At 55.2% G+C, this 25,746-nt stretch overlaps 1 protein-coding gene across 1 annotated transcript; it reads right to left on the reverse strand.

Moving 5' to 3' along the window:
* Window positions 1-411: 411 nt before the first annotated feature.
* On the reverse strand, window positions 412-25,746 carry LOC311532128 (uncharacterized protein; the record flags this gene model as incomplete). The annotated part of the gene is made up of 15 exons (XM_084650328.1): window positions 25,699-25,746; window positions 23,193-23,600; window positions 20,874-21,111; window positions 19,828-20,045; window positions 17,765-17,965; window positions 15,733-15,917; window positions 14,520-14,712; window positions 13,165-13,319; window positions 11,170-11,282; window positions 10,606-10,730; window positions 10,057-10,278; window positions 9,588-9,725; window positions 8,558-8,715; window positions 1,077-1,158; window positions 412-416 (listed from the first exon to the last, which is right to left on the reverse strand). The coding sequence occupies exons 2-15, from the start codon at window positions 23,551-23,553 to the stop codon at window positions 412-414; spliced, it is 2,394 nt and encodes a 797-aa protein (XP_084506454.1). The 5' UTR covers window positions 23,554-23,600; window positions 25,699-25,746.

Genomic DNA, 25,746 nt, shown 5'->3' on the forward strand with positions numbered 1-25,746 from the left:
CCTGGGGCTGCCTGGGGTTCCCTTGCATTGAATAGAGCTGGCTGAGGAGCTCTGGAGACCAGGCAGACAAGCAGCCTCTGCGGGCACCATTCCAGCTCAGAGTCTCAAGCCCCTCACAGCCCCACAGAAACCACAGCAATGACACACAGAGAAACTGGGGGGTGGGGTTTCAGGTGAACTGGGGGGGCTGCTTTTCTCAACCCCGATGGCAGCCCAGCCCTGGCACCTTGGTCCCTGAGCAGGTGGGAGTTAGGAGCAGTAGGGGCTGGGACCCTGCTCTGCACAGCCCTGCAGGCCTGGGCTCAGCGGCCAGCTCCAATCTCACTGCAGCGGCCGGGAGCTCTGGAGGGAGCTGGCTCAGCACTCCAGGGCCAAAGCAGTGAGATTCTCAGCACGGGGCCATGCTGGAGCTCAGCCTAGAGGGGCAAATGGTTAGATTTCAAATTCATGGGCCTGACTCTCCTCTGAGTGCCACCCCCAGAACTCCCATGGCTGCCACGGGCAGACTCCTGATCTCCACCAGCACGAGTGCCAGGAGAACCAGGCTCTGTGGCTCAGACAAGAAGCAGGGAGTCTCCAGAAACACACCATCCGCGCTCCACGACCCAATGACTGATTAGGTTGTGGGGGCAGGGGGGCAGCGCTGCTCAGGCACAGCAGGCCCCAAATCCCTGACCCACAACAGAAGCAACTATCAGTACTGCAGCATCCCCCTACCCCAGATCAAACACCAAACAGACTGAGCTGCCGGGAAAGGAAAGCAAGGGACATCTCCCTCACACAGCATAGCATGAGAATAACGAATCGCCCCTTCCGGTGAGGCCCTTGAGGAGAATTGGCTCAGGTGTCTGGCAGCTGCCGAGACTCAGCCCTACTTCTCCTCACACAGCAACTGGCCAGCAAGTCTGAGCTGCCTCTGCTCTGCAAGGCACGTGGAGGGCTCTGCTTGGCAATCCCAGCTAGGAGCCTGCCCCTGGAGCACAGGGAAATGGCCCATGCTCCCCCTGGCTCCCCGACTCCCAGCCCCCCCTCACACAAGCAGAGAAAGCTCCTGTGGGGGAGGCCAATGCTCTGACCTTCTGCTCGCTGGCAAGACCAGAAGGAGCCCGAGGGACAGCGCTTCTCAGGACCTCGGCCTTCATAAGGGGTCCCGCAGAGCTGAAAGAAGCAGAACAGGAATATGCTGGGCTGAAGAAACCTTCCCCAGGGCTACAGCTGGAGAGGGGCTGGCCTTTGGGCCAGCACAGTACAGGGCCTTGAGCTGAGAAAGGCAAAGCCAAGGGCATCCAGGAGCTGCAGAGCAGACTGACTGCCCTAGAATAGGAAGAGCCCAGAGCCACTCCTTCCATGCTCTATCAAGGATGCGCCAGAGCTCCCTCGACCAGGAGGCCTTCTCTTGGTCCTGTCGCTGGCCCCCCACCACCACTCCACTACGGGGGCAACTCTGACAAGTGTTACAAACCCCACCTTGTACTCTGCACACTCTGGGAGGCTTGGCCCCTGGGGCTGCCGTGAGCACAGGTTGCATGGCCCATTCCCGTGAGCAGTTCCCCCATGCTGGCCAGCTCCGGGGCAGGGGGCAGTTGGGACCCCACAGTTAGAGGGTCCCTGCCCTGGAAGTACTGCAGGGATTTTCTGCCCTTGCAGAGTGCAGGAGCAGCAGGGAAGCAAACTGTCAGTTTTCTGGGTCCATATCACCCAGGAAGCCCTCTCCTGTGCCCCCCTCCTTTGGTACCCAGGGGATGCCCTTCTGTGGGCTTTGCGGGCCAGTCTGGGGCCAGGTGGGGGTGAAGCAGGCTTGGCAATAGTACCACACTCCATGGGTTGCCTTGACCGAGCAGCTGCAGGATGGCACTGCACCTATAGAGTGGTGCTGCCATAAGGAAGGAGTCTAGCAGACCACCAGCCATTGCTGAGCATGTGCTTCTGACTGCACATGGTGGGCAGGGTCCCTTCCCTACAGATCCCTGGGTGAAGAGGGGGAGAATAGAGTCAGACCTGCGGAAAAGGACCTAGGGGTGACAGTGGACGAGAAGCTGGATATGAGTCAGCAGTGTGCCCTTGTTGCCAAGAAGGCCAATGGCATTTTGGGATGTATAAGTAGGGGCATAGCGAGCAGATTGAGGGACGTGATCGTTCCTCTCTATTCGACATTGGTGAGGCCTCATCTGGAGTACTGTGTCCAGTTTTGGGCCCCACACTTCAAGAAGGATGTGGATAAATTGGAGAGAGTCCAGCGAAGGGCAACAAAAATGATTAGGGGACTGGAACACATGAGTTATGAGGAGAGGCTGAGGGAGCTGGGATTGTTTAGCCTGCAGAAGAGAAGAATGAGGGGGGATTTGATAACTGCTTTCAACTACCTGAAAGGGGGTTCCAAAGAGGATGGCTCTAGGCTGTTCTCAATGGTAGCAGATGACAGAACGAGGAGTAATGGTCTCAAGTTGCAGTGGGGGAGGTTTAGATTGGATATATAGGAAAAACTTTTTCACTAAGAGGGTGGTGAAACACTGGAATGCGTTACCTAGGGAGGTGGTAGAATCTCCTTCCTTAGAGGTTTTTAAGGTCAGGCTTGACAAAGCCCTGGCTGGGATGATTTAGTTGGGGATTGGTCCTGCTTTGAGCAGGGGGTTGGACTAGATGACCTTCTGGGGTCCCTTCCAACCCTGATATTCTATGACCTTGCAACGTCCCAGCAGGAGCCGTGCTGGAGAACACCACAAGTGGAACCTCACAGAGGTCTCCTCCCCACTGCAGGGGCAGTTTGGTGGGACGGAACCTCTGTCCCATCTTAGCCCCTCCTCCAGATAGCCCCTTCCCCAGCTGCCATGATCTCACCAGCACTTAGCATCACAGAAATGTAGGGCTAGAAGGGACCTCAGAAGGGGTCAACTGGTCCAGTCCCCCACACTAAGGCAGGGCTCAGTATCACAGGCGCCGGCTTCCCCTGGGCCCTGGGAGTGCTCAACCCCGGCTCTGCCCCAGGCCCAATCCCCCACTTCTCTCAAGCCCTCTGTGATGAAGCAGGACTGTTCTTAATGTTTCCTCTGAATAGTGTGGGGGTGCCTCAGTTTCCCCTATGCAGTTTTTAAGTCTCTAGGGGGTGGGATAAGGGTGTGTGATCATTGCAGAGCCCTAGAGGGCAGGTGTGTGCAGGGGTCTGGACATAGAGAATGGCTGACACCCTGTTTCCTGGCCACTGATGGCCTGGGCCCTTCCCCCCTGCAAGGTGAGAGCTAAAGGGTTGGAGAACAAAGGAATCAGGTGACCTCCTGGCCCAGGAAAGGATCAAAGCCCAGAGGAGGAGGGGCTGGAGAGAGTTTCAGTTTGGGGCTGGCTGGGGATATGGAATGAAGTGCAGATGTGGTTGTCTGGCTCACTGCGCCCCCCCCCCCCCAAATAGACCCAGCTGAGGGGTCCTGTTCTCTGCACCTACAAGCTCTGTTTTAGACCATGTTCCTGTCATCTAATAAACCTCTGTTTTACTGGCTGGCTGAGAGTCACGTCTGACTGCGGAGTTGGGGTGCAGGACCCTCTGGCTTCCCCAGGACCCAGCCTGGGCGGACTCGCTGGGGGAAGTGCACGGAGGGGCAGAGGATGCTGAATGCTCTGAAGTCAGACCCAGGAAGGTGGAAGTTGTGTGAGCTGTGGGTCCTGAAGACAGGCTGCTCACAGAAAGGAGACTTCCCCAGAGTCCTGACTGGCTTCGTGGGGAGCAATTCCAGAGCATCGTCCGGGGACTCCGTGATACCCTCACCCCACCCTTCCCAGTGCCTCCTGCATGCCATGAAACAGCTGATCGCAGTGGGTGGGAGGCACTGGGGGGAAGGGAAGAAGTTGATTGGCAGGGCCGCCAGCAGACAGGAGGCACTGGGGGGCAGGGGGGAAGTTGACTGCCAGTGGGTGCTAAGCACCCACTAATTTTTTTCCCTGTGGGTGCTCCAGCCTGGTGCACTCATGGAGTCAGTGCCTATGCTCAGTATTATCTGTAACATCCTTGACAACTGTTTGTCTAACCTCTTCTTAAAACCCTCCAATGATGGCGATTCCACAACCTCTCTGGGCAATTTATTCCACTGCTTATCCACCCAGACAGTTAGGAAGTTTTTCCTAATGTCCAATGTGGCAGAACTCCAACCTTGTGCCCGTGGGTCCTGTGCTTCCAGGTGGTTTATGCTAGCTTCAGAGGCTCACTGCAACCCTCTACGTAGCCAGGGATACAGTCTACTGAGCCCTTTTCATCATAAGCCAGCAAGGAGGTTGGTGAGAGAATTCCCAGTCTCTGTTTCTCCTACGGCCTCATACCAAAACAGTTTAGCCTCCTGTCCTGACAGGGGCCTGTCTTCCCCTCCCAGGAGATGTTTCTGTAGTGGTGGGTTGTGGGGGAACCTGGGCCCGCCCTCTACTCTGAGTTCCAGCCCAGGGACCCTAATGGTAGCAGCTGTTGGCAGCCAACCTTTCATGGCCAGAGTTGCTACATTTCCCTGGGCCACTTCCCCACAGCTCTCCTGCTTCTCCCTTACCAATGACTTGAGGGTGTCTTCATTAACCAGCCCTTCAGCCACACTTCTGCTCCCTGGCTCTCTTCTGCCTGACTGGAGCGAGCCCTCTTATAGCATCAGAGGGGCCTTACAGTCAGGTGGTCACATTAGCTTAATGGCCTCACCTGACTCTGCAGGTTAATTGGAGTCAGATGTTCTCATTAGCCTGGAGCAGCCCATGCTCTGGTCAGTCAGGGAACAGAAAACTGTTAATCCAGTGGCCAGTATATCTGCCTTCAGCTACTCTGCTGTACCTGGCTAAAGTGGCCATCTATAAAACCAGGGTGAGGAGGTTGACCGATGGAGTCTCCTGCGACTGCGGGGCCTATTTCCGATCCTCTGTCCGTTCACGCCTCCGGGCAGAGTTCCTCTGGGCAGCGTCCACTGACTCCCTTGACGCCTTTGAGGAGCTGTGGGCGCTGTCCGGGGTTCTCTGCTCGGTGTCCCCATCAGATTCCCTTCATTTGACCCTTTGACCGCACTCCTGTCCTTGTTGTTCATTAGTTGTCCCCCATAATTATTTCATTTCCCAGGTCCTGTGGACCCCCCCTTAGGCTGGGGGGGGAGGGTCCTTTAGCAGTGGGCGGGCTTCACCCGCCCACTTCCTGGATCCCAATAAGGCTACTCTGCTGTACCGGACCTTTTCATCGGGCCCCTGCCCCATGGACCCGACCGACCCCCCCGGCCCCTTCACCGTGAGCCAGCTATGCGAGCTGCAGCTGGTCCGGTTCCAGACCACACCAAGGAAACATCTCTACACGCTCGTGCTCCACACCCTTCATGTCTTCACCCTCGCGTCCCACCCTGACACAAAGTGGCGGGACCTCCTGCCACCTCTAGAGGGTGAGGAGCCCCAGTGGGCTGGCCTATATTCCACCTTGGTCCCGAGGCCCACCGGCACGTGGCCATGAGCACGGGCGTGTACTTGGTGCTGTTCACCCCAATCCCGGACACCTGCCCCTTTTGCGGCGTGAGGGAAACCCTGGCGCACGTCTACCTGGAGTGCGCCAGGCTGGAACCCCTATTCCGGCTCCTCACGAATATTTTGTTAAGATTTTGGTTGCACTTTTCCCCTCACCTCCTTATCTATGCACTCCCTGTCTGTGACCCTGCTAAGTTGCGGGACCTCCTGGTCAACCTCCTCCTGGCCCTGGCTAAAGTGGCCATCTATAAAACCAGAGTGAGGAGGTTGGCCGATGGAGTCTCCTGTGACTGTGGGGCCTATTTCCGATCCTCTGTCCATTCACGCCTCCGGGCAGAGTTCCTTTGGGTGGCGTCCACTGACTCCCTTGACGCCTTTGAGGAGCAGTGGGCGCCGTCCGGGGTTCTCTGCTCGGTGTCCCCATCAGGTTCCCTTCGTTTGACCCTTTGACCGCACTCCTGTCCCTGTTGTTCATTAGTTGTCCCCTGTAATTATTTCATTTCCCAGGTCCTGTGGACCTCCCCCTTAGGCTCGGGGGGGGGGGATGGGGGATCCTTTAGCAGTGGGATCCTTTTGCCCACCCACTTCCTGGATCCTAATATGGCTACTCTGCTGTACCCAACTGGCCTGGGTCTATCACACCAACCTAAACTGCCCTTCCTGCAATTTAGCCCCATTCCTTATCCACTGAGGACAGGAGAAGAAGCAGAACAATTTCTTTCACCCTCCTCTTTATAACAACCTTTTATGTAAAGGCTTATTGTGTCCCCTCTCCGACTTCTCTTCTCCACACTAAACAAACCCAATTTTTTTCCCCCCAGTCTTTCCTTGCAGATCAGGTTTTCTAGACCTTTAATCATTTTTGTTGCTCTCCTCTGGACTCTCTCTAATTTGTCCACATCTTTCTCTAAGTGTGGTGCACAGAACTGAACACAGTACTCCAGTAGAGACCTCATCAGTGCTGGGCAGAGTGGAAGAATTACTTCTTGTGTCTTGCTTACAACACTCCTGCTAAAACATCTCAGACTGATGATCCACTATGACCCACTATGACCCCCAGATCCTTTTTCACAGTGCTCCTTCCTAGGCAGTCATTTCCCATTTGTGCAACTGCTTGTTCCTTCCTAAGTGGAGTACTTTGCATTTGTCCTTATTGAATTTCATCGTATTTATTTCAGACCATTTCTCCAGTTTGTAAAGATTTTGAATTCTAGTCTTGCCCTTCAAAGCACTTGCAACCCCTCCCATCTTGGTATCATCCACAAACTTTATAAGCATACTCTCCCTGTCATTCAAATCACTGATGAATATATTGACTAGAACCAGACCCAGGACAGATCCCTGCTGTAGGGAGGTCACCTGTCCAGGTTTTAGGCAGACAGTTTGGTTTTTGGCTTCTGTGTCCAGGTGCCAGTTAAGGTTGCCAGGTGCCTGGTTTTCAGGGATCTGGCAAGCCTAAATGGCACCCAAATCAAAAGCCTCGTTACCATGGGGAGTGGGGAGGTGCCTGGTCATTAACCCATGCCAACCCCTACCTGCAGGCAGGCTCCTTGTCAGGCTGAAGCAGCTCCCATCCCAGCCCAGGAGCAGAGGGAGCCCAACTGGGGTGGGGGAGGAGGTGGAGACAATACAGCAAGCAATAGCGGGGGGGAGAAGCGAACAATGAGGTGGGGTCGGGCGGGAAAGAGGTGGAGAAAGGGTGGGGCCTCAGGGGTCCAGTTACCCACAATTAGAAACCCTATATCCCTGCTGGACCCCACTCACTCTGCCCTTCCAGCTTGAACGATTGATTACTATTCTGAGTATGCTTTTCCAATCAGTTGTGCATCTACCATATAACAGGTTCATCTAGGATGCATTTTCCTAGTTTATGAGAAGATCATGTGACATGGTATCAAAAGCCTTACTAAAATTGAGGGGCTTCCTCCCCATCCACAAGGCTTGTTACCATGTCAAAGAAGGTTTGAGAGGATTTGTTCTTGACAAGTCCACGTGGACTCTTATCACCTTATCTTCTAGGTGCCTGCAAATTGATTGTTTGATTATTTGCTCCACTGTCTTCCTGGTTACCACACTTAAGCTGACTGGTCTATAATTCCCTGGGTGGTCTTTATTCCCCTTTTTATAGGTAGGGACTGTATTTGCCCTTTCTCAGTCTTCTAGGTTCTTCCCCATCCTCCATGAGTTCTCAAAGATAATCGACTGTGTCTCAGAGATGTCTTCAGCCAGTTTCCTAGGTATTCTAGGACGTATTTCCTACTTGAAGACATCTAACTTTTCTAACTTCTTAACCTGTTCTTTCCCTGTTTTAACCTCCGAGATCCTACCCCATTTACCACTGTTAACCTTTTTGGTGAAAACTGAAGCAGAGAGGCATTTAACGCTTCAGCCATTGCTGTGTTCTGTTATTGTCTTTCCCTCCTCATTGAGTAATAGGCCTATGCTGTCCTTGGTCTTTTTGTTTTCATGTTGCCCTTTGGTTTCTTGTCTGAACCCAGCTGGGTTGGGGGGAGGGCAGAGAATGCGGGGCCCAAACCATGGGTAAGTGCAATGCCGGCCTATACCAGGGCTAGACTCTCCATTGACTGACACGGCTTCACAGGGTGCCTGGGAAGCGAGTCGTGCAAGGCTAGGTCAGCAGGACAGACGGAAGGGCTGGCTGGGTGCAGGGAGAGAGGCACTGCTGCTCCAGGGATGATCTGTGCCCCTGAAATATGCTCAAACCCTTGTAAAGCACGTTCAATCTCAGGATCACTTCCCAGGGCCTCACAGATGCACTCCAAACTCACATCCTCCAGGGAAAGGAGCCCAAAATCCTGCTCCCGGGGATATGACAACCAGGGCCATGCATACATCACTGCACATGACTCCATGTAATGTACACCATGTAATGTACACCAGATGCTTCCTAGCATTCTCTGCAACCCAGGAAATGTCCATATGGACTCCAGACAAACTCAGATAGGGGACCAGATCCCTAGCAGCAAACCCACGCACAACAGGACCTCTCTGTCCTGTTATGTGGGACAACATCAGACATACATCTCCAACCACCATCCACTCCAGATCCAAGGTTTAGTAAGCATCTCCTCACCAGGTCTGGGGCAGGCTTGATTTCCAGGACTTCAGCAGCCAGATACCTTCTGCAAATGGGCTCCGCTTCATGCTGACTGCCCTTGTGTTCCAACAACACACAGGATCCATCCTTGAACACCCAGTTGGAGAAGGGAGGACATTTCAGAGAGATGTATGCTGCCAAAGAACGGGAGTGTCTGTCACCATCACAGTCAGAGGTGCAGTAAAGCTGTGCAGATGACAGGACAGAACGGCGCTAGGGCATCACTGTAAGGAACAATGCAGTGACTACATTTACCAGTGACGCCCTAGCACCATGCTGTCCCTGTCCCAGGCTCATCCTGCCAACGTGACACTCAGAGGACACATTGGGCATTCCATGTCCTGGGACAGAGCTACTGGCGGCCCTGAGGGGGCTGGGGCATTTCAGGAGAAAACAGGTATTAGTGTGATGAATAAAGCATTCCTGGACTAGGGAGGCCCTGCCCCTCCACAGGTGCACTGCATGGTCCCAGTGGATGAACAGTTTGACAGGATCGGGGTAGCCCAGGAGGAGGGAGACTGGGATATTCTCATCCCAGGCAGCGTAGAGGATACACTGGGGGAGAAGAGCCCCTAAAAGAGGGGAGGCAGAGTCAGCTTCGCAGTGAACTGGCTGGTCACACAGGCCAGGGGCTGAGGCCAGGGCACCAGCAGACTACAAGCTCAGCTAACTTCATCTGGGTCAAAGTCAATCTCCACCGTTCATCTACGCAGTCGCACACCTTCCGTTACCCCAGCACAACTTGGGTGTAGAGCAGCCCCTCGGTCCACAGCACAGTCCCACGCAGGCCCTGGCTTGGGGTGGGAGCTCACAGGAATCTGCCAGTACTTGCTGCCGTTTCCATGTCAGCAGCAGAGCTGCTGTGAGATGACCTGGCCTTCGCCTCTTTGCCCTCCCCGCACAGCCAAGGCTGCCGTACTCCCCTGCTGGGCTGCCAGAGCTAAGCACAGCCAGCCTGGCAATGCCCGGAGTCCCTACCCATCTCCCTTTCCCCCATGCTGCTGACCTGCTGCCTGTGCACCATCATGCTGTTTGGAGTACAACAGGCCGTCACAGGTGCCTGTGAGGGGGCTGCAGCTCACTCCAGGGTCACACACAGGACACTCGGACTGACAGTCCTGCCCCATATAGCCCGGAACACACCCTGCATTAGGAAATAGACACACGTGATCCAACCCCTTCCCTCTGAGGAATCCCCTGGGTCCCTCCAGCTCCAACATCCTGGCCCACCACTCTCTGGAGCTCCATGCAGGACCACAGAAGGGAGGTGATCCCAGGCAAGGGGGAATCCCAGACTTGGGGAGCAGAGACCGCCTGCGGACTTGGATCCCCTGCAGGGCAAAGGCACATGCCGCAGCTACAGCACCCAGGCTCCCTGACAGCTGTGGGCAAAACCTCCTGGCCCTGCTTTCAGAGGCAAGAAGGAACCGCTGCAGCCTGCAGGGAAAGGGGCAAGTGAATGGTTCCCCAGGTACCTGCTTTGATGTGCACAGCAGCTGCTGGGTCCATGGCTGGATCCTCCAGGTTCACCAAGCGTGTCCCACGATAGAGGTAGTACGAGCCGGCCTTGCTGACCACTGCGCTGCAGCCCCTGCCCAGTGAGGTGCATTGTGCTTTGGCGTCTGGCAGGGAGGAGAAGCTCCCCTCTATAGACAAGCTTCCATAAAAGGATTTCCCAGAGACCTCCACGTAGAACCCTGCAGGGGCAGAGGAGCCCAGTGGGTGGTTATTCCAGGATCAGCCTCACACATGCTCCCTTGGGCAGATCCTCCCAGAAGCAAAGCTGCTGTCCATGCACCCAGGATGGTAACATGCCCGTCCCCAGCCCCCACAGCCTCCCGGCCTGTCCAACCTGCGCTGCCCCTGCACACAACAGCACTCGTTGCTGTGCACCACGCGGAGCAGTGGTAGAACGAACAAGGCACACACAGCCCTGGGGTCCTCCAGCAAGAAAAACCCCCACCCCAGACTGGACATCCAGGCTCCTTTCCAGAAGCCTAGCAGATGGCTCTGCAGATTCTTACTGTTGCTCTGCGGGGTCTGACACACCCAGTGGTGAGGTCTCTGGCACGCCTCCTCTTTCAGGAAGCCAGACTGCAGCAGCAAGACACAGACCATTTCACTAGGAACCTCTGCAGGAAGAATCCAACTGGAACCAGAGAGTGGTGGAGAAGCATCAGTGAGGAGCAGCATGGTGGGAGGGTGAAGTGCCACATCCCAGCATGCACTAGAGGGGTCACTTCCAGGGCACGGGGCTCAGTTTAGCCACATAAACACCAAATTCACCAGTAAGACAGACCTGGCACTGCGACTGGGTGGCTCACAAGGGCTTATGGCTAAAAACTTGGAATGGCCTCTAGCTGGACGTGCACCACAGCTGAGCCCTGTGCCAGGCTTCTGGGCAAGGCAATGGAAGTTCCCGTCATCCCTTACACTTCTGCAAAGGTCAAGCGCAATGTCCAGCCGTTGCATGTGTGCTCCCATGCACATAGATGGTGCTGCCATGGTGGCACCATTGTTCCTGAGCTCAGGGACAGCTGGGTGCCCATCGCCAGGGGGCAAACTGCATGAGGCTCAGGGCTTCTTACCTGTGCAAATCCTTGTTAAAGGAGGTCCCATCGGCCCATTTGTGCAGAGAACCCCTGCGGACACCATGCAAACCAGTCCAGACGCTCCAAGGCAACTCCTCTTGCAACCAGCTCTAGGGTTAGCACAAGGCAGCTAGTTCTGTGTTTGATGAAGTGCGGGACACCGATGCTGAAGACTAAAGACATCTCAGCATCTACTCACCTAGCACAGTCACCTCTAGCTACAAATGCAATTGCTTGAACACTAACATTCAAGACAGCAGGAAGGGATGAGATGTGAACCCTCTGAGCTCCCTGTCTGTGTATTGGGGAGGGAGGGAAACGCCTCCATCAATGGGGAGCACATCACACCTATGTCCCAAAAGCAGGGCCGGCCCACAACATTTTGGCACCTGAGGTGGGGAGCTCAAATGACACCCCCCATACCCCCTCACTTGGGCCAAAACTTTGAAACTCTGGGTCCTAGTGATGGCACCTCCCCCCCGCCCAAATGCTGCCACCTCAGTTCACCTCATGGTAAGGCCAGCCTGTGACAAAGCAGGACTGTTCTTAATGTTTCCTCTGAATAGTGTGGGGGTGCCTCAGTTTCCCCTATGCAGTTCTTAAGTAACTAGGTGGTGGGATAAGGGTGTATGATCGTTGCAGAGCCCTAGAGGGCAGGTGTGTGCAGGGGTCTGGACATAGAGAATGGCCGACACCCTGTTTCCTGGCAACTGATGGCCTGGCCCTTCCCCCCTGCAAGGTGAGAGCTAAAGGGTTGGAGAACAAAGGAATCAGGTGCCCTCCTGGCCCGGAAAGGGACAAAGCCCAGAGGAGGAGGGGCTAGAGGTGGAGTCACTTTGGGGCTGGCTGGGGACATGGAGTGAACTGCAGATGTGGTTGTCTGGCTCACTGCCCTCCCCCCCAAAAATGGACCCAGCTGAGGGGTCCTGTTCTTTGCACCTACAAGCTCTGTTTTAGACCATGTTCTTGTCGTCTAATAAACCTTCTGTTTTACTGGCTGGCTGAGAGTCACGTCTGACTGTGGAGTTGGGGTGCAGGACCCTCTGGCTTCCCCAGGACCCAGCCTGGGCGGACTCGCTGGGGGAAGTGCACGGAGGGGCAGAGGATGCTGAATGCTCCGAGGTCAGACCCAGGAAGGTGGAAGTTGTGTGAGCTGTGTGTCCTGAGGACAGTCTGCTCACAGAAAGGAGACTTCCCCAGAGTCCTGCCTGGCTTCGTAGGGAGCAGTCCCAGAGCATCGCCCGGGGACTCCATGACACAGCCCTGCCCAAGACACAGCCCTGTCCAAAAGCACCAACACACCTACAGGGCCTTCTGCAGAGACACTCATGTTATGAAGAAATCCTGATGCAAAGAATTAAGCAGCACCTTATCACACCCTTCAGCCATTGCTCAGCCTCCAGGGAATGGTTAGCACTGGAGAGAGACTCCACTCTAAGGAATCTAAGTTTCAAGATTCTTGGTTTCTTCATACAGAGAAGGATGTTCAGGTCTGAACTCTTGGGGAAGCAGAGGGGAAGAGCAATGAGCAGTGGGAAAGTAAAGCCAAAATTCGCATGGCTATCCCACAGGCAATGCTAATGACACAGGGAACTAGCAACCAACCCCTCAGAGAGTCCAGAGGGGGCCAAATGTCATCTAGCCCTGTGACCATCCAACACTGTGACAACTGCTCATGGGCTCAGTGAGGATTTGTCTGCTGCAGTTTGTGGCCATGTTTTAAATTCGAGTTAACTGACTGCCAGGTATCTTGAGTTAACACACACGACTGTAAATGCTAATCTGCCTCGACCAATTAACATGTTCAAATTCCAGCTTGCCTTGTCTATACTAGGATTTGAACAGGTGCTAGGTAATACAGGTTAGCGAGCAGGTTAACACCACAGCCCTCGATGGTTCCCTGGCACTAGGCAGTCTAATGTTTACAGTCATGTCAGTTACCTCTAGCCTAGCCAGAACCCAGGGCCCAGTCCCTGGGCAAAGGATGCTCACCCGATCTTCCGGGCTGCTCAGCGTGAGGAGGCTCCCGTTTTGGAATCTCTGACAGTACTTCAGGGCCTGATTCCATTCAAGGGGAGCACCTGCTACAATGTGAAGGCATTTATCTTTCCTGGATCTCCAGCTCTGGGCTCGGGGGCAATGCACATCTGAGAGGAAAGACAAACCAAAGCTGTGTCAGGATCACAGCGCTCCACCCTCTGGTAAACACCCCACTGCCCAGAGAGGAGCTCACAGCTGTGCAGAAGATCAGCTAAGGCAGTGGTGCCCAAGGGCGGAACACAGCATTTCCAAAAGGCCACGGGTCACCATCAAAGCTCAGGGGCAGCTTCTCCGCTGTGTTCTGCTCCCTTCGCACTGCCACGGTGGCATAAAAGGAGCAGAAATCCCTGCATACAGAGCTACATCTCTCTCTGCATAGGGCGACCATGTTTCCCCAAACTGAAAACGGGACACTTTCCCGAGCGCCCAGCAAGCTCTGCTCTCAATGCTTGGGGGAGGGGGGGTGGATCTGCATCACTCTCAGCACCTCCTCCTAACAGCGCCCAACGAGAGGCAGAGTGAGATGTGCCTTATCGCCTGTCTGGCCGCACTGCTCCAGGAGCTGGCTGGTCTCACCTCTCTCAGGGGCTGTGGGGGGCGGGCAGGGAGCCATCCAGTGCCAGAGGCTGCCCTAGGCTCAGGCACAGCCAGTCAAGCCCCTGCCCTGCTCTCCCACAGCCCAGCAGGGAAGCAGCTGAAAGAGCAGCCAGAGCTACTCTCCTCCCCCTGCAATGCAACAGGTGACCAGCGGAGGAGCTGCTGGGCAGCTGCAGCAGGGAAGGGGCAGCACATGCTGGGGGCACTCCTGGCCCATGTCAGAGTTGCCCCGGGGCTGAGGGGAGCCAGCTGGGAGAGGTGCTGCCCCCACCTCCAGAGGACCACCGGAGCGATTCACACCCTGGCCTTCTCCATGGGCTGTGCGCTTCGGGACATGTCCACTGACCCCAGCCAGACACAGAGCCTGCGGCACGGTGCCTTTGAGGCCACTGTTCAGAGCCCTGAGCACAGAGGTGGCTCCTGAGCTGTGGGTGGGAGCCCTCTGAAGTGGGGCAGGGGTTCCAAGCAAGGGTGCCCCATCCAGCCATGACTGCTCCTGCTTAGCCATATGGGAAGCGCAGGGTGGCAGCCCCCATCCTGGCCTGGCCTTGCTCCCAGCACGAACATTCAGGGCTCTGGCTGAGTTAGCCACTGCAGATATGGACAGGAAGCTCCCCTCCCCAAGTGTGCAGAGGGAAGGAGAGAGGGTAGCGAGCCATTTAGAGAGGGAAACCAGACGAAGCATGTGCGAAGGACATCTTCACGATCACCTTCATCTAGTGCAAAGCGCAGGGCATGGGAGGAGCACTTCTGCAGGAAGAGCCGTGGGCTCCTGGGTTTCTGAAAGACGCAGAAGCCGGAGTGCAGATTCTGGAGGCGCTGGTCCGGCAGCAGGCGGAAGGAGCTCCTCCCATCAGAGGAGCAGTCTGAGCTGCACCCAAGTGAGACTCCATCCAGCCCCACCTGTGGGGAAGGCATGGGATGAGTCACACATGCAGCCATGAGGCTAGGAGAGGGGCCTCTCATCAGGGAAGGAAATTCAGTGCAAAGCACAATTCCTAGAGCCCCACCCTCCCCAGACTGTACTCTAGCTCCCAGTGTGCCCCTAAGCAGCAGGGTTTGCCAACTGCCCCGGAGGGGGCGAGTGGCCTATCGCACACCTACCAGGGATCCCCCTTGTCACCTAACAAGGTTGGGGTCTACACATAACAGGGCCGAAGTGCAGCATCCCCTGGCAATGGGACACGTCTAACTCCTACAGGGACTTGTGTAACCGACAGGAGGCGCCATCGCTCTGGAGCAGAGACATTACAGGAGAGGGGAGACAACCACAGTTGCCAACTTTTGCATGGTAAATAGGCACCCTGACTTTCACAATAAACCAAAAAATCAAGCTAATCCCATTTCAAAACAAGGCCAAAACAAGCCAATCCCTAAGAACCCCAATACTCTACGTGACTAGATCCCCACAGCGTGCAGTCTGGGACTGTGGTGGGCCCACTGTGCACCCCTGACTCTCTCCCCCCTTGCCCCTGTTTGCCAGGAGCCGATAAAAAGAAGCAAGCAAGCAAGCAACAAGCTACAAGCCAAAAAACAACTCACAGTTTCAGCGTTTTTTTCCCCCCACAGGTTTGGCATGTCTGGAGAGGACCTGGCCCTAACATGAACATCGGGTTGGATCAACAGGAGCAGCATGCAAACAGCCATCACACACCGCCCTCCACCCTAACGGGAAGGCAGCCCTGCCACAGCTGAGCAGGCAATGCTGTCTCCATGGCCTAGGGAAATTCAGGTCTCCTCCCCGAGATTGCAGAGAGGGGCTCAGTTACGTTAACCAGGACCAGAACCAGAACCAAGATCAGCCCTATTCGCAGCCTGGAGCTCCACAGAGCCAGCCAGATGCCCAGCCTGGGCCTGGACTGGAGCTGGTGACTTGGACATGAAGGACTCCACGCAGTGCAGAGGGATGTCAGCTCCATTTACCAGCAGACACGAGGAAGGCACCGTGAGGCTGCGGAGTCGGGCGTCCAGCTGCAGTCCCCAGAGGGAGTTCCTGGGGCAGCGCTCCACAGCAGGCTCCATGTAGACCAGGGCACGCTCTGGATCAGAGCACAGGACTGAGGGGTGTCCCACAAGCCAGAGCAATCCGAGCCACACAAAGCCAGCAGCTGGGGAAGCAGAGTAGACTGGGGTGAGGCCCTGGTGTAGGGACAGGAGCAATGTACACGCTGTCCAGGCTGGGGGTACACACATTTGCACTGAGGTTTAGCCAGTTTAGGAAGGAAGGAAGGAAAAACCAAGAGTGGTGCTCAGGGGATAGACAGAGAAGGGGAAAGCTGCTGTCTTCAGAAAAACAAACTGGAAACATTGAAAAGTATTGAAGGTGAGGTTTTTAATATCATGTTTGTAAGAACATCATGTTTCTTTAAGGGCTATTAGTAACAATGAAGTTGTATTTTTTTATTGTACATTTTTACTAAACTTAGATCATTTTTAGTCTTGTGGGAGGGGAGTGACCCAAAGGCCATGGAGGGCAATCTAGCCAAACCAGTGACCTCACTCTGGGGGAATCCCTGGAACATGTCACTAGGGTGTGAGTGACTTAAGTGGCCTTTTGACTCCCAGTGAGGATGCAGGTTGCTCTGGGAAGACCTGGCTGGTGCTTTGCCCTCTCTAAGTCTGTCTGCATGGCAGAGTTAGCCTAGGCTCCACCCTCCCCACATACAAAAACCTCATCCCTGAGTGTGGTGGTGCCTTCAGTCAAAATAAGCTGGCCCAGCCAGGGGCATGGGCTAAAGCCAGGATACCACTTACTCTCACTTTGCAGTGACAACGCAGGCTAAATCACCTGAATGCTGATAGGCCTCCACTGCCTTCCCACAATTCCCCTGTGTGCCACGAAGGACAGACAAGTTTCCCCACAACTCACTGGGAAAGGATCACAGAGGCACTCAGCTCACTCAATCACACAGGACCATGGGATATGTCCCCAGACGTCCCATCCACAGGGGCAGCACCAGGGAGGACTCACTGACTTGGGTGAGGCTGTTCCATCTGGGCTAGGCTAACGCAGGTGCCCAGGCCTGGCAGCCAATAACCCAGGCTAACTCTGCAGTGAAGACATCCCTGGGGGTGCAGCAGTGTGCTCCAGCATCCCCTTCCACTTGCAGCAAGTTAGCCCCGCTCTGGGATAAGATTATACCCTGGCATGGCCCCTCCCTGCGACAGGGATGTGCTGTCTCTCCAGGCAGGGTACCATAGCTCACTGCGCTGGCCTTTCAGCTGGGAGGGCATGATGGGTTCTTATGAAGATCAGCATGGGACTGGAACTCAGGAGACCTGGACTTGACTCCTGGCTCTGCCCAGGCCCCTGGAATGTCCTGGGCAAGTCACTACATCTCCCTGTGACTCAGTGCCCCTCTATAATAGTCACCTTTCCGCTCTCTTGGCCTGTCTGTTACATCGTGAGCTCACTGGGACAGGCTTTCTCCCCACGTGTCGGGGCAGCCCCTGGCACGATGGGGCCCTGGGTGCCATTGGAGCCATTTGGTGTTAGCATCGTACACCAACCAACAATTCCCGTGGGGTAACTTGATGTTCCTGGAACCCAGAGTTGGGCAAGCACCTGCAGTCCCATACCCAGGGACCATCTCTGCTAACAACTCCTAGCAACACACTGACCCCAACCAACCTCCTGGGACTGAGTGAGCGGGGACAGTCCCCCTGGATCGCCCCAGACTTGCAATGCCACCCCCAGGGTCCCAAACAGCAACTTTCACTGCTAAGCAGGAGACAGAGTGCCCCTGGGACCATGCTGCCAGACAGCACAGCCAGAATCATCAGGGCTCACCCCAGCACCTGCCATGCAGCCTGGTGCCACAAGGGACAGGGCCACGTACACTTTCTGCCAAGGGCAGTCTCTGCTTCCCACCTCTGGGATACAGCAGGAAGAATTTGGAGGCAGATAAGGGAAGGCTGCGTCTTGCCCTGAGACATTAGTCATGCCCCTCCTTACCTGCACTGTGGCTTGCTGTCGTGATCTCCATGGCTCCAGACGTTGCATCAGCCAACTGGCTCCAGCTCATCACATTCCCAGGAAACTTCCATTTGTCCCTGGAGGCTGCCAGCTGTTTCACAGAGAGCCTGGGGAGGGCTCTGTCCCACAGGTTCACCTCACTCAGCTCCCCCACATATGGGCTGCCCAGAGTAAGGCCCCCTGCAATGCCAAACCCACAGAACGAGCTCAGGCACACAAACACACAGCTGCGACCATGGGGCTGGCTTGGGAAGGGGAGAGGGCTCATTGTCACCTCACCACACCCATGGGACGACAGGCATCTGGGCAGCTGTGGTGCACTGTGCCCAGCTCCTGGGAAGTGGGCGCTGATGGATTCTTGGCGTGGCACTGATGAGTCCACAGACACATCAGCCTCCCCCAGGCTAGAGGGCAGGTGACACTCACCATGCTGAGGGGAGAGGAAGTAAAGAGGAGAATAGAGGGTCCCAAGCACTGCTCCCAAACTGAGCTTTGCAACTCACGCACTCAGGCTGTGTCTACACTAGGCTGCTTTTGGGACATTTCCCACCATCACTACCACCAGTACAGCCCCACCAGTGTAGACCGGCCACCAGTGCAGCCCCTCAGGGGTGTTGGGGGCACTAGCATAGACCAGCCACTGGGGGAGCCCCACCCAGGGACTGTAGTATGAACTGTCTGCAACTGTGTTATATCCCATGTTTTCTATGCCTCCTGAGGGCAGGTTTAGACAACATGCAGACTAAATTGCTGGTGGCATCCCTGCCTCATCTATTGTCAGCTGATTCAGGATTAGCTGGAGGGAAAGACACAAAGCCTGGTGGTGCAAACAAGGCCTGCGAGAGGCGGTGAAAGGAGTTAACGAGAAGAACAGTGTCTGTCAGACACAGGGGCTATATCCCTCCAACACGATCACAGCAGCCCACACACACAGCGCACCACGGCACACACGGGTTGTATCCTCAATACACATATTGACACTACAAAACAATCACACCACCCCCACCCCTTATCATACGCAAATAGGGTGACCAGATGTCCCGATTTTATAGGGACTGTCCCGATATTTGGGGCTTTTTCTTATATAGGCACCTATTACCCCCAACCCCCGTCCCCATTTTTCACATCTGCTATCTGGTCATTCTATATGCAAACCAGTAGTCTCATACATACACACACCAGCACAAACCTCAACACACAGCATACACCAACACACCTAACTACACATACACAGACTTTATCACAGATACACAATCACACACATCCTGTCACAAAGAGAAGCTGTATCAGATACACAAAACACACATACACCACAGCACATCACACACAAAAACCACCACCAGAGGCTATATCATATGCATGATCACAAACACACCCACAACCACACACACACAACCACATTGTAGAGCCCCACACACACACTTAGAGCCACATTTTCAAAAGCATCCACTAAATCGGTGCTTGTAAATTTGTGCACAACCCCCTAGTGGGCAGGCGGCCTGGCGTACTCGTGCCAGCTGATGCCACAGCTCAGCTTGCTCGTGTGCGCAGGCAGCATGCAAGTGCTCACCTCAGGTTGGCAGATCGCAGGCAACCAACTCCCTACCCCAAAACCGTACGTGCAAAACTGCAGGTGCAAATTGAGAAGCTGGACTGCAAACGAGGCTCCAAGCTGCACTGCAGCTAGGAACTCCAACAGCAGTTCAGGGGGCCCTGAGCCACAGTCACGTCATAGTGACTGTGTTACTAGCAATGACTATTTCCAAAAGGACAATACAGTCTCTAACACACTAAGTTTTCTCTTAGCACTCAGCTGCTTTTGTGCAGGCAGAGAGGAGGTGTTGCAGTGGCTGAGGTGTGCTCAGTCACACACAACTCAACGCAGGAGGTTGTGGGTGCCAGCCACTCCCCAGGCATTGTAGCCTGAATGCTGCTCTCTGCTGCTGAAGGGCCCCGGGATGGAGGCTCACACCCAGTCACCAATTTCTTTTTGGTACACAAGAGATATTTGGCAGAATCCAGGTGAAGGCCAACAAGCTTACCTTTATCCACAATCTCTGGCTGTCCAACGTTCCACACCCCTCCCACTGCCAGTCCCTTCCACAGAAACCAGGCACTGTCTGCAAAGTCAGGCTCCCAGGGCTCTCCGTCAATGAAGACCATGTAGGGGCTGGCGGACAGGTCACTGGAGATAGAAATGGCAAGATGGTGCCAGGACCCATCCAGGAGAAGACCAGTGGTGCCGCTGAGTACCATAGCCCTGCAAAGGAGGGCAATGGGGTGAATGAAGGCTGAGCAGACTCCCAAATTGGGCATGTCCCTGACCCATAGCCCAGTCGATCAGCTTCCCCTGTCCCCTTCCAAGCTGCCCTTCAGGCCTGGTTCCCAAGCATGGCAGCATCTATTAACTCTTTCACTGCTGGCCCTTGGCCACATTTGCAGAAGGAAGAAATGTATGTGGAAAGTTCAGCAGTGAATCTATGGCCAACAGAGTTAAAGACAAGGAGAAAGAATTTTTAAATCTATCAGGAGCAACAGGAAACCTACCAACAGCACAGGTCTGTTATGAGATGGATATGGCAACATAGTCAATAGTGATGCAGAAAGGCAAAAGTGTTCAATCAATACCTCTCCTCTGGATGATGTGTCGATGTCATATAATGATGATGAAATAGTTTATTTTCCAATGGCAGTTAAGGATGACATTAAGCAGCTTCAATTAAAAACTTTAAAATCAGCAAGCTCAGGTAACTTGTACCCAAGAGTTTTAAAAAAGTTGGCTTAGGAGCTCTCTGGGGCTTTTATGTTAATGTTTAATCAATCTTAGAAAAACATGGAACTTCCAGAAGATGGAGAGCGAGTGTTGTGGCTATATTTTAAAAGGGTAAACGGGCCGAGCTGGGTAGTTACAGGCCAGTCAGTCTGACACTGATCCCACACAAGATCATGGAATGGCCATCACCCTGGCAAACCCTGAGCAGCCCCACACATCCCATCCCGCAGAGGGCACACACACACACACACACTCACTCTTCCTAGCCCCAGCCAAGCAGGGAGACGCCCATTGATGCCAAGGGACCTCACTCACCCTTTGAGCCAAAACTCCAGACCTGCTGGAGCCAAGAGGAAGAGTGCGAGCTCAGCCGGCCTCGATCTCACCACGTAACTGAGGAGCCCCATCTTGTTGGCGGAAGCAAAGGTGCTTCGGATCCACAGGCCCAGGGTGAAGCTGCTCAGGTAGCAGGTGACTGCGTTCTCCAGCCGCATGGCGCTTCTCAGAGCAGGCTTGCCGCTAGGGAAACGCATGGCAGATGAAACCCGATACTCTAGTGAGGATGCAAAGAGAGCAGCCATTAAACCAGTGCTGACCCATAAGCCAGCACAAAGCCAGTGGGGCCCCCGGGGAGCCCAGCACCAGGCGCAGCCTGTAGCCCTGCTGCCTGGACTCTCACAGGCCTAAATGCTTTGCTGCTCTAAGGGTTCTCTTCCCTCCCACAGGAATAGTCAGAGATAGGCCTGAGCCCCAAACCTGCCCTACGCCTGGAGTATGAGGATCTGGGGTTTGAATCTGAACAAACCAGGGCCCTGCTCCCTCTTTGGGACCACCCTGCTTCTTCTTCCCAGAAGGCTATGTGCCACTCCACATGACCAGGGCTGGATTAACAGCCCACCCCAACACCAGTGGGCAGCAGACGTCCTGCAGCCACCAGTTGTCACTCTCCAAGCACACCACATCCAAGGCCTGAGCATCACCCTGCTGCCACCTCTACCACCCACAGTGCACCACTGCTGGGCACAGGGGAGCGGCCTATTTTGCTCAGTGTGCTCTACTTATCAGTGGTACCCTCAGGAGGACACTGGCTAGGACAGATGCTTCCCTCGGTTATTGTCGCTGGCTCCAGATCACATGGGCTCGGCCTACGTAGCCAGAATCACAGGTGTTAAGGTCATTAGAGATCACTAGATCTCCTAGACCTCATGTGTATGACAGGCCACCAATACCACCCAGCACCCACAATCGAATTGAGACCAAAGGATTACAGCCCTGAGGAGACTACACTATGATGTGCCACAGGCAGAGAATAGGAGGAACTGAGGTGCACCAGTGCACAAGGTCCCTGCAGTGGCAGGGGAATAGTTCACCTTTCAAGAACAGTAAGGGATCGGCAGGCCAAATGGATGTCATCAGTTATCACGGCGCAACCCCAGTGAGGCTGCATGGCTCCAATGGAGGGCAGGACTTGCTTCCTCAGCACGGACTCGGACTCAGTTCACCATTCTGTGCATACCAGGAGCCAGGACAAAAATCTAAAACCTCATTGCCCCCTCTAGTGAGCAGCTCACGCGTGCAGGGTGATGCCCCTGGGACATGGTGTGTTTGGAGAGCGACAGCAGAACAGCTATTGCCCGCTGCCATTGGAGTGAGCTGCTAGCCCACCCTGGCCAGACAGAGTGGCTGCTCACCCAGCTGCCCCCGGGGTGGGGGAGTTCGGACCCTGAAACACCAGCGGGGAGGGGTCTGGGACTCAGACCCACAAATGGGGACAGTTCTGCCCCTTGACACTCCTGGGGATCTGCTGACTAACAAGGGTCTGTTCCTACCATCCCTGTTCCAAGGAGACCTGCAGCAGAAGCCAGCCTCCCACACCTCAGGCAGAATGAATGCAGCTCCACTGCCCTCTCTGTAAGCCACTTGCTGCTCCCCTTGCCCCCAGTGGGGCACGTGGCACATCCCCACAGGGACCCCTAGTATATCAGCTGGCTCCTCAACATTAAGCCTTCGCAGAGTAAAACCATACCAGGCAGGGGCCTTGGAACTATCCTTGGGACAGCGGGCATGCCTGGCAGCCACCAGCCAGAGGGTCAATAGGAGTCTCCCAGGCCCATGTCCCAGGCCACTCTGCACACAGCTGCATATTGGTACTGATGAAAAAGCCAGACTGAAAGCCCTGGGGACCGACCACCTTCAGCGGGCACAACCACAGCATGGGCAATGGCAGACCAAGCTTCCCCTAGACTAATCCCAAACCCCCGCAATGAGCCTCCAACCTGCCCTGGAGGGTAGAGAGGGGCTCTGTGGACCAGTCTGCTGTTGGCCCTGCCTGCTCTCTGGACTACCCAACAGATGAGCATTGCATTGCAACACTGACCTGGCCAGCCTGGCACCCATGGCCCGGAGGTGAAGGTCTCTGTACCCCACACAGTGCCATGGGCCAGCCAGTCCGCACTAAACAGATCAGTGCTAGCTGCAATGGTGAGTGTGTGCTGTTGACACTTGGCCACTAGGAAATGGGCTGAGATCACCAATTCACTTCACACAGCCCCCAAGATTACTCCTGGCCTGGGTCTGATTGGAACCAATGAGCTCGGATTTCTCTTTCTAACACAGCTCCCAGGATGTGTTTACCTAGAGATGCATTAGCCACGGTCACTCCGGAGATGAGCAAGGAGCCAAGGTTAGCAAAGGAGATGGCCCGGTCACTGAACACTCGGAAATGCTCCTGGTGGTTGAAGAAACCAATCATGCCAGCCGGGAAAGTGATGAAGCCCCATGTATTGAGCCCAGCGGAAAAGGGCACTGGAACTAACTCCTTCTGCACCAAAGCCCCGGTGAATTCAGCAGCTACACTGCCATACACCTGTGTGGCATTGGACTCTAGGCGCAGCTGGAAGAGCGCTGCCCTGGTGTAGGCCTCCATCAGCATCACAGTGCACACAGAATAGCGGGGCAAGGAGAAAACGACATCAGCCGTGGCATACGGGCCCATCCCGCCGGGGAGGGGGAACTCCACAGGAGCAGGGAGCCCGCAAGAACCTGGCAACGAAGCACACACTGGGTTAGCTGCACGCTGCAGTCGGAGGCTCTTGCCCCATGCAACATCCTTTCCAGAGAGCGGGGGTGCCAATGGAGCTAAACGGAGCTTGGGCTCTGTGCCGAGCTGTAAGCATGTGGGACTCACGGCTGCGGTGCCTCTTGCTGGTGTCCTGGGAATCAGCTCTACTTCCAGCCTTGGAGTGCCCTCTGCAGGTCGGGGGCCCGCCTATGCCAGGCCCCCATGTCCCTCCTGGACCCGGTGCCCCTCGTATGCTGGGGTGCTGCCCCCAGCAGTAACCCCTCACTTGCAGGGTCTCCCCTCCCCAGAGAACCCGCATCCCCCTATCCCTACCTTGCCTCAGTCATAGGTTACTGCCAGTCACCAGCTAGCCCCCGCACCCTGGGGCAGACTGCAGCGTAAGCCACTCATCACAGGCAAGGTTGGGTTTGGACCTGCTGCCTCTGTCTAACCTTGGGCTGTCCCCTGCAACCCCAGTACCTGTTGGGCCTAATACTAGGCTGCAGCCTGGGGCTTTCCTGGCTGGACCTCCCACAGCCCTGCTCCAATCTAGGTACTCTGTTTAGGTCCCTGCAGCCAGGTCCCTCCCTCTCAGAAGCTAGAGAGAGTCTCCTGAGCTACAGCCCAGCAGCCCCTTTATAGGGTCAGCTGAGTCTGTTTGGGGCGTGGCCACAGTTGAGCCTGCCTCCCAATCAGCCCAGCCTAAGGCTCCCAGCCCCGGCCCTCTCCCAGGGCTGGCTTTTACCCCTTTGGGCCGGGAGCAGGTGACCACCCCGCTACGGGGGCTAACAGCAATGTTCTCATCAGCAGCCAGTGCCAGGGTGGGAACAGCCCAGGGTCCGGACCATGAGTCTTTCTGCGCCTTGTCCAGGTGCTGCCAGCCTGGAGATTGAGACCAAAGCACAGCCAGCAGCACAGCAAGCTTTCCACTGCCCATGGGCCTCCCCCGGAAACCCCTTGCAAGGGTGAAAGGGGAGCTCAGTGAGTGGCCTATCGGCAGAGGCTGCTAACAAGGGGGCTGAATGGTGCTTCTGAGTGAGGGGCAGGGGACCTCTTCCCTTGGCTTCGGACTGATACCAGCATCTTATTGTACAAAGTCCCCCTACAACCCAGCAGACGAGAACTGCACTTCACTGCACCACTGACCTGGCCAGGCTGGCATCCATGGCCTGGAGGTGAAAGCATCTGTATCCCACTGTTGGGGCCATGGGCCAGCCAGTCCTCACCAAACAAACCCAACAATATTCATGTTCACGTACGGCAAACATTCCCATCCCCTCCCATTTTGCCAGAAGGCTGGGGAAACATGATAGGGGTGCCTATGACAGCAGTGACTGGACCCGATGATCCAGGCAGGAGGTCCTGTCCAGTCCATATGTTCCTATGAATTTCCCAATAAAAATGCCATGCTCACTGGCAAACAGCATGGACACGTATCCTACTCCAGCTGTGCCCTGAACCTCTCGGCCCCCAGCACGTAAACATGCTGCATGCAGAGCTCCAGTTCTCAGCAGCATAGAATCATCGAATCATAGAATATCAGGGTTGGAAGGGAACTCAGGAGGTCATCTAATCCAACCCCCTGCTCAAAGCAGGACCAATCCCCAACTAAATCATCCCAGCCAGGGCTTTGTCAAGCCTGACCTTAAAAACCTCAAAGGAAGGAGATTCCACCACCTCCCTGGGTAACGCATTCCAGTGCTTCACCACCCTCCTAGTGAAAAAGTTTTCCTAATATCCAGCCTAAACCTCCCCCACTGCAACTTGAGACCATTACTCCTTGTTCTGTCACAGAGTTCCTATGTCCTCAGATCACCCCCAGCTTTCACTGGTGTAGGAAAAAAATCCATCCTCTTGGGACAGGAATTCCTGTTTTATCTGCACACATCCCAGACATGTTGCCCCAACAGGCTAGCTCTTACTGGAAAACTGATCACAGGCCCAAGTGTGCCATAGGGTGCAAGAGGCATAGCTGGGGGGCTCTGGGCAGCCCTTACCCTAGGGTAATGGCCATATTCCACAAGACAGCCCCCTTGTGTGCTCAGGTCACCTGGCTGTGAGAGTCTGCATCCCACTCACCGTGGCTATATTTGCAGAAGAAGCCAGTGCTTCTGGTAGGGGGCTCAA

This window comes from Lepidochelys olivacea, assembly GCF_965140295.1.
Source record: "Lepidochelys olivacea isolate rLepOli2 genome assembly, chromosome: 16".
In the NCBI taxonomy this organism is placed as follows: Eukaryota; Metazoa; Chordata; order Testudines; family Cheloniidae; genus Lepidochelys; species Lepidochelys olivacea.